The sequence below is a fragment of the Schistocerca nitens genome, chromosome 4 (genome assembly GCF_023898315.1).
Source record: "Schistocerca nitens isolate TAMUIC-IGC-003100 chromosome 4, iqSchNite1.1, whole genome shotgun sequence".
Classification (NCBI taxonomy): Eukaryota; Metazoa; Arthropoda; class Insecta; order Orthoptera; family Acrididae; genus Schistocerca; species Schistocerca nitens.
Genome location: NC_064617.1, coordinates 935,380,569 through 935,395,612, shown reverse-complemented (window position 1 = coordinate 935,395,612; position 15,044 = coordinate 935,380,569). Strand labels below are relative to the sequence as shown.

At 37.5% G+C, this 15,044-nt stretch overlaps 1 protein-coding gene across 1 annotated transcript; it reads left to right on the top strand.

Annotated features, from left to right (window-relative positions):
* The first annotated feature begins 4,408 nt into the window (after positions 1 to 4,408).
* On the top strand, positions 4,409 to 13,796 carry LOC126252783 (longitudinals lacking protein-like). The gene is made up of 2 exons (XM_049953714.1): positions 4,409 to 4,516; positions 13,231 to 13,796. The coding sequence occupies exons 1-2, from the start codon at positions 4,492 to 4,494 to the stop codon at positions 13,545 to 13,547; spliced, it is 342 nt and encodes a 113-aa protein (XP_049809671.1). The 5' UTR covers positions 4,409 to 4,491; the 3' UTR covers positions 13,548 to 13,796.
* The last annotated feature ends 1,248 nt before the right edge of the window (positions 13,797 to 15,044 follow it).

Sequence of the window (15,044 nt, the reverse complement as noted above, 5' to 3'; positions counted from 1 at the left end):
TTGTGTGTACCAATCAAAGACTGGACTGTCCAAGAGATTGCAGAAGAATATAACATTTGGATAATGTCATGAAATCCAGACACAGCATCTCAGAATACATTGTGTTGCCACCAGGTTCATCCCACAGCTCATGAGTTAAGACCAGAAAGCCCTTCGCCTCAGTCTGCGAAGAGCTTTTGGATCGCACAAATGAGAATGAGATATTCCTTAAGAGAATCATAACTAGTGATGAGAATGGGGTCTATGGTTATTGTGTTGAGATTGAGGGTCAGTCTTCACAATGGATCAGGGAAGGTTCTCCAAGACCAAAAAAAGCTTGTCAAGTCAGGTCAAATGCTTGACTTTGAAGGATTAGTCCATCATGAATTCATGCCACAAAAACAAACTGTTAATCGTGTTGTGATGCCTGTGAGAAAATGTGGGAAGTAAACGGCGTGAAATGTGGTGAGACAATTCGTGGCTCTTGCATCACAATAATGCACCCATACACTCATCCCTGTTGGAGTGTGCCTATTGCACAAAAAAATGAAATCTCTGTGCTGCCTCATCCTCCATATTCTACAGACCTGGCTTCTGCAGGCTTCTTTTGTTTCCAAAATTGAAAACTCTGTTAAAAGTGTGAAGACTTGCAAAAATAGATGAGATAAAAGAAAATTTGCAGACAGCGCTTCATGCAATTCAGCAGGAAGCATATAAGACTGCTTCTGGAACTGGAAACGGCATTAGGAGTGGGTATCAATTATGGAGGAGAGTATTTCAAAGGAGAGTATTCTGGAGGAGACCATACACAATAAGTAAAAGGTAAGCATAGAAAAATTTTGTGAACAAAGTTTTAAAATTTTTTGAACGGACCTGATACATCCTAGTTTTGAAATTATTGCTTTACACACTCCTGGAAATTGAAATAAGAACACCGTGAATTCATTGTCCCAGGAAGGGGAAACTTTATTGACACATTCCTGGGGTCAGATACATCACATGATCACACTGACAGAACCACAGGCACATAGACACAGGCAACAGAGCATGCACAATGTCGGCACTAGTACAGTGTATATCCACCTTTCGCAGCAATGCAGGCTGCTATTCTCCCATGGAGACGATCGTAGAGATGCTGGATGTAGTCCTGTGGAACGGATTGCCATGCCATTTCCACCTGGCGCCTCTGTTGGACCAGCGTTCGTGCTGGACGTGCAGACCGCATGAGACGACGCTTCATCCATTCCCAAACATGCTCAATGGGGGACAGATCCGGAGATCTTGCTGGCCAGGGTAGTTGACTTACACCTTCTAGAGCACATTGGGTGGCACGGGATACATGCGGACGTGCATTGTCCTGTTGGAACAGCAAGTTCCCTTGCCGGTCTAGGAATGGTAGAACGATGGGTTCGATGACGGTTTGGATGTACCGTGCACTATTCAGTGTCCCCTCGACGCTCACCAGTGGTGTACGGCCAGTGTAGGAGATCGCTCCCCACACCATGATGCCGGGTGTTGGCCCTGTGTGCCTCGGTCGTATGCAGTCCTGATTGTGGCGCTCACCTGCACGGCGCCAAACACGCATACGACCATCATTGGCACCAAGGCAGAAGCGACTCTCATCTCTGAAGACGACACGTCTCCATTCGTCCCTCCATTCACGCCTGTCGCGACACCACTGGAGGCGGGCTGCACGATGTTGGGGCGTGAGCGGAAGACGGCCGAACGGTGTGCGGGACCGTAGCCCAGCTTCATGGAGACGGTTGCGAATGGTCCTCGCCGATACCCCAGGAGCAACAGTGTCCCTAATTTGCTGGGAAGTGGCGGTGCGGTCCCCTACGGCACTGCGTAGGATCCGACGGTCTTGGCGTGCATCCGTGCGTCGCTGCGGTCCGGTCCCAGGTCGACGGGCACGTGCACCTTCCGCCGACCACTGGCGACAACATCGATGTACTGTGGAGACCTCACGCCCCACGTGTTGAGCAATTCGGCGGTACGTCCACCCGGCCTCCCGCATGCCCACTATACGCCCTCGCTCAAAGTCCGTCAACTGCACATACGGTTCACGTCCACGCTGTCGCGGCATGCTACCAGTGTTAAAGACTGCGATGGAGCTCCGTATGCCACGGCAAACTGGCTGACACTGACGGCGGCGGTGCACAAATGCTGCGCAGCTAGCGCCATTCGACGGCCAACACCGCGGTTCCTGGTGTGTCCGCTGTGCCGTGTGTGTGATCATTGCTTGTACAGCCCTCTCGCAGTGTCCGGAGCAAGTATGGTGGGTCTGACACACCGGTGTCAATGTGTTCTTTTTTCCATTTCCAGGAGTGTATGTCATTATGTGGTATATCTAAAAACAAAGATGATGTGACTTACCATATGAAAGCGCTGACAGGTTGATAGACACACAAACATACACACAAAATTCAAGCTTTCGCAACCAACAGTTGCTTCGTCAGGAAAGAGGGAAGGAGAGGGAAAGATGAAAGGATGTGGGTTTTAAGGGAGAGGGTAGGGGGTCATTCCAATTCCGGGAGTGGAAAGACTTACCTTAGGGGGAAAAAAGGACAGGTATACACTCGCGCACACACACACATATCCATCTGCACATACACAGACACAAGCAGATATTTGTAAAGGCAAAGAGTTTGGGCAGAGATGTCAGTCGAGGTGGAAGTACAGAGGCAAAGATGTTGTTGAAAGACAGGTGAGGTATGAGCGGCTGCAACTTGAAATTAGCGGAGGTTGAGGCCTGGCGGATAACGAGAAGAGAGGATATACTGAAGGGCAGGTTCCCATCTCTGGAGTTCTGACAGGTTGGTGTTAGTGGGAAGTATCCAGATAACCTGTCAGAACTCCGGAGATGGGAACTTGCCCTTCAGTATATCCTCTCTTCTCGTTATCCGCCAGGCCTTAACCTCCGCTAATTTCAAGTTGCCGCCGCTCATACCTCACCTGTCTTTCAACAACATCTTTGCCTCTGTACTTCCGCCTCGACTGACATCTCTGCCCAAACTCTTTGCCCTTACAAATGTCTGCTTGTGTCTGTGTATGTGCGGATGGATATGTGTGTGTGTGCGAATGTATACCTGTCCTTTTTTCCCCCTAAGGTAAGTCTTTCCGCTCCCGGGATTGGAGTGACTCCTTACCCTCTCCCTTAAAACCCACATCCTTTCATCTTTCCCTCTCCTTCCCTCTTTCCTGACGAAGCAACTGTTGGTTGCGAAAGCTTGAATTTTATGTGTATGTTTGTGTGTCTATCGACCTGCCAGCGCTTTCATATGGTAAGTCACATCATCTTTGTTTTTAGATATATTTTTCCCGTGTGGAATGTTTCCCTCTATTATATTCATATCATTATGTGGTATAGTATATTTAGTACCCCCCACCTGTGGACATTGCAATGGAGGTAGATGAGCTGGCCTTGGTAGCACGGTGGAATAGTGTGGAAACCTGCCACGGAGGCACACGCGATGTGTGGCATGAGTAGACGCGCTGTCGGAAATACTTACCTGTGGGCAGTAGTAAGCCAGGCAGATCAGTCATAACACTGAATTCACCCACTGCGGACCTTGCCTTGCACTTCATGCTGAGTGTTTTCATTGACTGCTCAGTCATCAGCTAATTGTGTCATCCATGTAGTGAGTTTATCTGTTGATGTCTCTATGTAATTCTGGACTTTATTTTTCCCCATAGATTGGCTCACAGGATGAAGTTTCATTTCCTCTAATGGGTTTCTGTTCCCTGATTATTGTCGAGCTACCATCAGCCCAGAAAGTACCCAGACTGATAGTGTAGTGGCAGTGTGACACCTGTGTAGATGTTAAAGTATAAGAAAAACATGATTTAAAAAATTTAGAAAGAAATGCTTGGTGCATTTGCTTTTAAAATTAGTATTAAATTTATATTTATGCATTACAAGGACTACTTTTGAATTTATGCTTTCTGTGTAAAGATCATATGCAACACTGCCAGGATACAGACGAAGTTGTCATGTATCTGTAAACGTATCAAAAGACAAACATTATTTATTAGCCTTTACATGACCATGACACTTATCTGTTGAATACCCCTTTTTACATGATGAACTGCAAATATTGCTGGTGTACTTATTTGATTTTATGATTTCTGAAGAATACTTACAGCAATTAACATCTTTATTGCATTGCCATTTAATGACATTGGTAATTATTATACTGTCATACTTCACACTAAGAGTATTCCCAACACACAGTGAAAAGTTGAGTTGTTTAATCCACGTATTTAAAACAAAAATAATTCCATTAACCAGCAACACTTTACATTAGTTGAAATATTTCAGCCTATCAGTATCTGAAAAACAATATCAGTATCTGAAAAGCAAAACAAACTGTGAGGTTTAGAAATTTCTGTTGAGTATAAATTTGCCTTTTTTCTTGATTACAGTTGTTAGTGCTTCATGGACAGTAAATGTCATGCCATCTCAAATGACAAATCTTCAAACAGCACGGATACAGACTGACCTCAACAGGAATGATATGTTTCAAGAAATGGAGCTGTACGTATGCACCACATGTGGTAAACAGTACTCAAGAAAAGGCTCACTGCAGCGACATGTTAGATATGAATGTGGCATTGAACCTCAATTCTGTTGTCCACATTGCCCTCAAAGAAGTCATCAAAAAAGCAATCTTAGTCAGCACATTAGACGCCATCACTCTGATGTGTCATGTTGATATAGTATTTAGGCTAATTATGCTTAACAGGATGTTGTGATTGTTCATCTCAGTATATTGTGCAGAGCTAATATTTCAACAATTCTCTTGGCATATACTGTAATAGGCTACAGATACACATTTTGACATGACATTGAATTATTTGTATTCTGTGGATCCCATGGTGAGTCATCTCTGGGACATGGAAAGAAATCAAGGGTGTATATTTAATTTAATTTATGTGCATTACAATGAAATGGCATTAGAGTACTATATTGCAGTATTAATTCTAATTATAAATTAATCCAAAACATTAGATTTAGGAGTTTATGGCAGTGTAATTGAAGGACTTGCTGAACAGTATTTTTGATTTAGTCTCACAGTCCACTTTATTATCAACATGACATTTAATTTGCTCTGATAGATTGAATTGCCAAAATGCTAGGAATTTCTGATTTATTGATTCTTGTAGGCATATGTCTTCTGTCCAGGTAAATATAGCCTGTTCAGCGGACAGTTCTTTTTTAAATCCACCATTTACTACTGTGAATGTTCCCCTGTACTAATTGTATATGAAGTCTCTTGTGCATTATTCTCTAAAAAATTGTTGAAAATACTGTCAGTGATGGGATGGGTTGATAAATTATTAACTGACATTTTGTTTCATTTTTGCAAGTGGTTTGAAACCTACATGTTTAGATCTCTAAGTACCACAATTAAAAGATTCCTTACATAAGTAACTCAATATATTACAAAGTTCAGCTGAAAACATTTCATTATTTTACTGCTGGTTTCATCATAACCACTAGGAAATTTATTTTTGATAAAGTATTGGAAACTTCGTTTGGAGATGTAAGGGAAGTTAAATTTTATCATAATTGTTTTGGAAGATTTTTCTTAGGACCTTTATGCTTTCTTGTAAGGAAGTGTTCAGTCTTAAATTATCTGCTACAACCAGAAAAAAGTTTTTAAAATGTTCTGAATGTTTGATCAATTCATTATTGAACCTTTAAATCAAAGTGCATTCAGTTTGATTCTCTAATGACTTTGCTTAGAATTTTACAGTATGTACAGTTTGCAATGTGGTGTTATGTGTTGTGCATATCCTGTAAGTATTTTGCAAATTATTTGTGAACTCCTCAATTCCTTTTTCATTTATTACACTTATAGTTTTCCAGGTATTTTGCTTTACTCTATGCAATTTAATATTGAATGGTGATCATGGTCTGAGAGTTCATTACCTATGGGAATTACAGTATGACTCAGCAGTCTTGATGCATCTATAAAAATATTGTCAGTAGCAGTGTTGCTGGTTCCCACAGATCCTGTTTCAAATTGTAGAAAGGCTAAAAAACTTTTAACTGAAATCTCCGCTGAATGTCACCTCATTCTGCTTGGAAATCAAGAATTTAATAATGCATCAAGTTGTTTCAAAAATAATTCAAAATAATAAAAAGGTACCGTGTATATTGGGACTGTTATTATTAAAGTTTCTTGAAAATCTGCTTCTGTAGCACAAGCTAAAAAATACTGACTATAGAAGACTTATGGCTATCACTGTTTTTACAGTATCACTTTGTAATGTAATTGGCAGCTCCTCCATTCTCCATAACTGACCAACAGTTAATGGATGCATAGTTATGTCCATCAATATTTAGTATGCCTATAGCAGTAATCAAATGTTGTTTAGAAACACACATTACATTGATGTGATTTGCAGGTTGCAGCTCATCTAAACAAATCAGAAGTTCACTGATTTTATTTTTTAACTCTGTAATAGACTGATGCAATTAGTTCCTTTAAACTTCATTCTTATCTTATCTTGGAATTAAGCTCAAAATTTTCACTTATACCTATTTCTTTTAACACTGATAGTCTCAATTCAGAGTTCAATCTAGAAAAGGTTCTGCCTCACATCAGTGACTACATGGATATGTCACTATGTGTCAGTGTTCCCCCCCCCCCCCCCCCTTAAAGATTCTGATGCCAAATAAGTCAATTTCCCTTTGTCATTCCCATTGAGATATATGGCCATGCCTTACAAAGCCTCATGTATCACTTCCATTAACAGAAACCAAATGTATGTTCACTCGACACCTGACAGAAGTAGTTGGCTCACAGAACATCTTTCCAGAATAATTTATGCACATATTATCTTGTGAAAGTGTATTTAAAAAATAATTTGCACATGATTTAACTAGTGCAAGTAACTTTTTATGATAAAATCATGGCATAAATCATGTCAATTTTTGAAGTCAGTTAACCTGTACTTTTAGTGTTCTGAATGTCTGACAGATTTTACGTACTACTTGTGTAACTTTGATTCATTGAGGAATGGCTGGATGCTTGTATTTGTCATTAGCAAGATATTGTGGAGATCAGTCTTAGACCAAACACAAAAGCATTTACTGTCACTACTTGTAACAGAGTGCCTCACGTCCTATATAATGTAACACAACACAATGAATAGAAGAAAAAAGTCCCTTTGTATAATGATCCAGATTTTCCACCTTGTCATTATTACACGTTTGATAGTGTGGTACTACATCAAGGTGTCTGATAATCTCTCACAAGAATGAACAGCTGTCGGCAGATTGCCTCCAAGAGCAAAAATGTATTACTTTTTCCACAGCATTGAGAACATAGTGAGCATATAGACATATCTGTCAGAGAGTATAACTAACATGGAATATTTGCATCAGACTATATTATCATGTACTGTTCTCTAAATGTTTCTAACTTTTGAGCAATTAAATGAACCAGGTTTTTAAATGTTGTTGTGAAAACTGCCATGTATCTACTACTAAAATAGTGGCAAAAGATTCTTAAACAAGAAAATTTATTTTTTATTTTATTTTTTAACTGTTTTTTTTCATCCCCCCCGCCCCCCCCCCCCCCCCCCAATTGCTGATCAAAAGAAATGTGCGAAAATGAGAAATTTAATAATTAGAGTCTTGTTGCACTAGAGATTTTTTGTGGGAATTAGTACCTTCATTATTGTTTTTTGTAGAAGTTCTATATTTATGCAAATACAAGGAAATTCAGGAGCATATATTTTGCTTACACTCACTTTGTATTGACATATGGTGTGCTATTTTGGGGAAACTGTGGAGAAGTTTTGAAATCTTTTGGATTACAGAAAAAGATTATTAGAGTAATTGAAGACGTGGACTAAAGGGCAGCATGCAAAGTAGTACTGGTATTTAGAAAAAAATGAAATATTACCTCTTCCACTTATTTATACATTAGACGACATAATTATTATAGAAGAAAAATTAAAGAGAAACAGTCTGTGCATCTCCCATAATGAGTCTGTACATAGCTACCACATAAGGCACATAAATGGTGTGCAATAGACAGATACAACAGTGTTACAGAAAGACATACTCCATCCTAGCACCAAGCCATTTTGTGCAGAGTTTCTTTATGTACACAAATACTAAGAAATTGTATATCACACGATAATTTCAGGAACTTATATTTTGCTTAAGCTCATTATGTGTTAAAATGTGCTGTAGTAATTTGAAGAACTGTTTAAAATACACACACACAGACACAACTTCTGTCTGGCTACAGCTGCCAGAGACTGTGGTCATGATTGATTGATTGATTGATTTTTATTGTTGTAGGGACCTCAGAGATCATCTGAGGCATTATGAAAGTCAATATTACACAGTATAAATGTTACACAAATAATTACAAAAACAAGAAAAATATTACACAATGTAAATACTACACAAATAATTATAGTACCTTCACACAAGTACAAAACAGAGAAACTTCTGGTACAAATTGATATTGCATAGTAAATTTAGCCAATTACAGACTTACTCACATATAGAAGCATATACAAACTGATCACATAAAGTGTAGTCATGCCATACTCTTTGCCTCTCATAAAAATTGATCAGTTTCATAAATGCTGAGCTCAAGAAGAATTTTTTTTGAATTGCTGAATTGGAAGATCCCTGATATGTTGGGGTATGGCATTAAAAATTTTATGGACTTGTATAGGAAGCACTTTTGTGTTTTTTTATAGTTACATTGGAAATAAACTATGTCCTGCTTGTTTCTTGTGTTATAATTATGTTGCATGTCATACTGTTGATAACTGGAATAGTTTTCCTTAATATGCATTACGCACTGTAGTATAAATATTGGTGGTAGGGTCATAATCTGTAATTTTTTAAAGCTTGGCCTATAGTGAGCTTTGGGTGCCAAGCTACATATCAGTCTTATTGCCTTCTTTCGTAGTGTGAAGAATTAGCTGCCTTGCTTTGATGTCCCCATAGTATTGTGCCATAGGAAATGTGACTGTGTGTTAAAGCAAAGTAAACCACTTGGAGTACTGGCATGTTTAGATAAAGATAAGACGAAGCTTCCTTGGAGGAAATATTCCTCTGCTTCCCACTTTTTCTATATGGCTACCCCAGGATAATTTTGAATCAACTGAGAATCCAAGGAAATTAATAGCATTTTAACTCCGCTCAAATTCAGTGTTATTATTCCACGATACATACAGGTCTTGTATTTTTTCTGTTGACACATATGCAATTAGCATTACACCAATTTTCGACTTTGACAGTGCACTGGTGTGCTTCATATTTCACCTTCTGTGCTGTTTCTTCAGCTATACAGAGTGCAAGATCATCTGCAAATAACTAAGTCCTGGTTGATGGCCCAACTATGTTACATGGTAAGTCATTTATGTAAATAATAAATAGAATTGGGCCAAGTACGGAACCTTGTGGAACACCCATGCATACAGGGTAAGTAATCTGATTCTGCACTATTAAAAACCACCTTTGCACTTTATCACTTAGGTAAGATTTTATCAGTTCCAGAGCACTTCCTGTAAAGCCATAGAATTGCAGTTTGTTCAATAAGATTTCATGAGACACAGTGTCAAAAGCTTTTGATAAATCAAAGAGTTTATTCTGAACCACTACCTTGGTTTCTAGTTGCTTCACTCACTGTGTTAAAACTGATAAGGCAGATTTAATAGTTCATAACCCTAATCTGAAGCCAAATGGACTATCAGTGAAGATTTTGTTTTCTTCAAAGTATTTGACTATTTGATTATTTAGTATAGCTTCTATCACTTTAGACAAGATTGACACAATTGAAACAGGCATAAAGTTATTACAACTTGAGAGGCTGCCTTTTTTGTGTATTGGAGTGATTTTAACAAACTTCAGTGCCTTTGGGAACTGAGCCTCCAGTATACATGTATTTACTACATGTGTTATCAATTCTGGCAGTTGAACTGAACCATACCTTAACAAGGCTGAACTTAAACCATAAACATCATTACTAAAAGTGTTCTTCATTTTCTTCAGTATATTAGTAACATCCTGCACCTTGACCAGTTTAAAGCTAAATGTACTTTCAGGATTTGTGGTGTTTCTCAGGTAGTAATTATGGACATAGGATATATTGGAAGTGCCAATCACCTTTATTATTTCTTGCACCTTCTCAGTGAAGAACTTATTTAACTGTGAAGCATTCAGATTAATGCTTTCAGCCTGTGAGGTCATTTCCCTGTTGAACTGACTATTAATGATCTTCCATATTGCATGTGTCTTGTTTTCAGTTGTTAGTATTATATCTTCATTTTTTTTGTATACCTAGCTTCCTTTAAGGTCTGTCTTAAGCTTTTATTTTTCACTTTGACCATGTTTTTAATTACTTGATAACCTGTACTTCTATACCAGTCATAATGTTGATCACACTCCCTCTTGATCTTCAACACCTTGTCATCCTTGACCTTATTTACTCTAAGTGCCTTTTTATTATTTAGTAAAATAATGGGAAAGGACATCTTAACATATACAGAAAGAGTAGATATGAGATCTTCCACCTTTTTATCTATTATATGGTCTTGATAAACGTGCAACCAATTACTTTTATCAATATGATACTTAAACATATTTAGATTTTCATAATTATCCACACATACTTTCCTGCCATGTGCACTTTTATTTTCTTGTTATATCTGTACTAAGAAATAGTGGCCAGTGGTCAGATACCCTGGTCTTAATTACCTCTGACTTGAGATGCATTAACTCATTTGATATAACTATATTGTCAATACGGATACCTGTACCTTTATAATGTGGCCTTGTTATTTCAGTGGTTGTAATACAAAGGCCAAAAGAAATTAATAAACTATTTACTTATGAGTTATAGATAGTGGACAACTGAAAATTCAAATTGAAATCTCCACAGATTATTATCCTACACAGATTATTATCCTACTACTTACTATTACTGGTACTGTTAGGCCTAATTCTCTAATGTCTTCACTACTTTATGTAGGTGAAATTATTTTAAGGTATGTTTTACCTTCCAGCAGGACCTTATTAATATGTCAATTCTTGCACATAGTTTGCTTTTTCCTCTTCTATTTAAGTTAGTACCATGATGTATGAAGTGCCCTCTGTGCAATATAGCATTCACATGCAAGGCACTGACATTGAAATACACACCTTCCATGTCCATTACTGCACTATTTAATGTATAGATTGCTAGGTTGTTTTCTGGTTTATCATAATGTGATAGGGAATTGTACGCATCACAATTCTGGTATTGGTAGTTTTGTGGTAATCATAAGATGGTTACTGTTTTTATCACAGTCGTTTGAACCTGAAATAATTTCAATTACATCAACTAAGGTAAAGTCTTTTGTTAACTTTTCTACATCCTTGCTCACATTCCCAAACAATGCATTTGGTTTGATCATTGTGGATACACTGAACTGTGACTCTAGAGTTTCCCTTAAAATTGAAGCACAATGTCTGCCTTGAGTATCTGACAACATTAGAATCTTTTTTGATCCATTAACATTACATTTCACAGTGTCCCTGCTTTCATAATTAATATTTATACTTCTGTCTACAGTGTTACTGTCACATAATTTCAATACTGATTCATGATTATCAGTCTCAATTTTAGATACTTTTTTGACGATGTTCTTGTCTACCCTTTTTTTGGTCATTAATAAACTGGATTTGTCAGTACTGAAACCTACAGCCTTTTCTTGTGTGTTATGTTGGGAGGATGAATTTTTTAGGCCTACCGCCGTTTGTTTGCTTTGTGGCCCCTTCTGTAACGCTAAACTGTTCACATTAGGCCTAGTTGCAGAAATATTATTTTCATCTTCTGTTTGAAGAACTTAAAACCTGTCGCTTGTCCTTCTAATTGATGAACAATCTTATGAAATGCCTCTCACTGTTTTAAATGTCTTTTTAGCCACCATATATTGTTTTGTTATCACTACAGTTTCTTTAACACAACATTGATCTTTACATGATTTAGCAACATATTTTATCTCTCTTCAAATTTCACTCTCATTTTGTCACTTCTGTCAAGGAGGAACATCAAGTTGACTTTTAAGTTCTTTCACTTCATTGATGAGCATGTTAATAACTTCATAAGAACACTCTTTGTTATTCAAATTTAATCCTAATTCGTCTTCCATACATAACCAAGTTTTTGTTTTGAATTCACATTTACACAGGTGGAATAAAACACATTTTTGCATTTGATACACATTATTCCCTTGCACACACGCTTTCCACAATAACCATGTCCTGAGACTTTTTGAGGTGAAATTATACTTTGCCGGTAAGATGTTGTTGCTATGCTGTCTAATTTGCCTGTTTCCTCACGTCTCTTTTCCATGTTATAAAGCATGCTAAACACATATTTCCACTATATATGTTACACTTGTCAATATATGATTTACATTTACAACACTTATTTACACAAATTTTACTTATATTTCTTGAGTATTGTGACTGACTATTCGAACTTGACACCATCCTTGAAATACTTCTAAATCTGTGTGTGTGTGTGTGTGTGTGTGTGTGTGTGTGTGTGTGTCTTTTGCCAAAAGCTTATTTTATGACAGTCTTTTTGTTGTGGCTATCTGCAACCCAGCATCTCCACTATATAGTGAGTAGCAAGTATCCTTTTCATAATATTGCTAGTTTCGGTATTTTTGTTTCACAAGATGTGATGTGGTGTAGGCTAAGCATAAAATCATAACAAAAATTTGGGCTGAAAGGATTTATGCATATGCTTTAATCTCACTATTAAATTTACATTTATGTATTAAAAGGCTACTTTTTAATTTATTGTACAGATCATATACAACAGTGCTGGAATAAGCTTAAGACTGTCCCATATTTTCCATTGTTTGAATGCCTTTTTTCTGTATTCATCTGCTAACACTGCAGGCACACTAATTTCATTTTCTGGTTCCAGGGGATACTTGCGCTATTCAACAATCTTCTATATGGCCATTTCATAGTTGAAATCATATTTAGTGCTTATTTTGATGTGTGACTTCACACAGCTCCAGAGAATATCATCGAAGAACTTTGAACAACATTGGTATTTAATCCATGGATTTGAATCAAAATAAAAGTGATTGAATGGGAAATAATTCAGAGCAGGAGGCCTACTTATGTGCCTAAATATTTGAAAAACAAAACAACCTGTGGGTTTTAGACTTTATAGTTGAGTATAAATTTGTCTTTTTTCTTGATTACAGTTGTTAGTGCTTCATGGACTGTAAATGCCATGCCATCTCAGGTGACGTCCACAAATCATCCAACATCTGGGATACCGGCTATGGTACCTGAATTTGGCAGGAACAAAATGCTTCAAGGAATGAAGCAGTACATTTGCAGCACATGTGGTAAACAGTACTCTATAAAAGGCTCACTACAGCGACATGTTAGATATGAATGTGGTGTAGAACCTCAGTTTTGCTGTCCATATTGCTCTAAAAGAAGTCATCGAAAAAGCAATCTTAGCCAGCACATTAGACGTAGTCACTTCAGTGTGTCGTTATGTGACAGTATTTAGACTAATTTGTTTAACAGAGTGCTGCGGTTAGGACATGTCTGTGTATTGTGTGTGAATACTTCAACACTTTTCTTACCATATTTAGTCACTCCTTACACAATACACATCTCATGTATCTCTATCAAAAGTAATTGCGGTGAAATTATAATAGGGTATTTAAAAAGCAAATTACCATTGATTAAAAGTTTTGTGATAAACTGTATTACTTTTTTGGACTTTAGCAACATTACATATAAAAACATGTTTGGAGATCTGCCAATTTTTAAAATTTTTCAACAGTTTTAAGAACTGCTGTGTGTTGTTGATTCTTTGACAAATAACTGTTTGCATTTTTCCACTACCCAGGTATTTTAGGGATCAGTCATAAACCAAACACATCCATACCTCCTGTAAAAATGTCAAATAATGTGTCTCATGAGCCATGTAAAGCAATGGAACATTCTTATTTGTTGACTTGCTATTATTGTTTGCAAGAGACTCAAAACAGTAAACAACTTGGAGCCAATGTCCTCCAGCGGCTCCAAAAACAAGTACACTTTAGCATCACCACAGATCTAACAACATAGTGAATTTAGGCTACAATGTTGTATTATAATGTGTTTTTCTGTAAAAGTTTCTGATCCTGTTGTAATTAAAAGAAGTTTCTCTTCAAATATTGCTGACCGTTGTTACATAGCCACTCCTGACATATATACCGAGGATTCATCATCGTTATTATTATTGTAAACAAAAATACAGATATGTAGCTGGTATTAGCAGAATTGTGCTGTGTGAAAACAGTAACTGTGGTGCTTAATATTTTGTTGAGATGCCTTTTGCACAAATATCAAAATTGTATTCTTCATTGTCTATATTATCATAATGACTGTTACATTAAAACATATTCTGAAAGATGTATGATCTTTGTAATATGGGCGTAACTGTATATTAAGCATCTCTCTCTCAAAACACTTGTTTTGATTAATTTATTTTTAGAATAAATAATTTTGTGAACCCTCAAGTTGGTTTTGGTACATTTATGATACTTTTATTGTGTGATGTACTGAATAAAAGTAACACCCAAATTTTCTGTATGACACTAATTATAACATAAATTGTCCTATGGAAAAAGAGAAAGAAGGTCAAATTTCTTTTTTTAATGTTTGAGTACTTAGGAAACTAGACTTATCTTCAGGGAATAAAGTTTACAGAAACTCCACTCACACTGGTAGATACTTTCATAGAAATTCCAGAAGAGGAGTAATCAAAACGTAAGTGAGTAGGGTTATAAGATTCAGTGCACTGCAGTACTTGGAGTATCAGTTTGATGATTCAAGAACTGGCTTGAGAAGAAATGGTACTCTGACACAGATAAATATGACACTACACCCTAAAAGAGCTGTAGTTTCAAATTTGAGGGGGGGGGGGGGGGAGCACCAGAGGCTGATACATATGGGGGGCGGGGGGGCAGGCTGCACAGGCCACGCGCCCTTCCCTTGCAGGGCCGCCCATGTTGCC

What these genes read in the sequence shown, in the direction of transcription:
- LOC126252783 (XM_049953714.1), top strand. Translation starts at nt 4,492, where the DNA reads ATGATATGTTTCAAGAAATGGAGCT. An exon ending in ATGTTTCAAGAAATGGAGCT is followed by an intron (nt 4,517 to 13,230) that starts GTACGTATGCAC and finishes TCTTGATTACAG; the next exon opens with TTGTTAGTGCTTCATGGACT.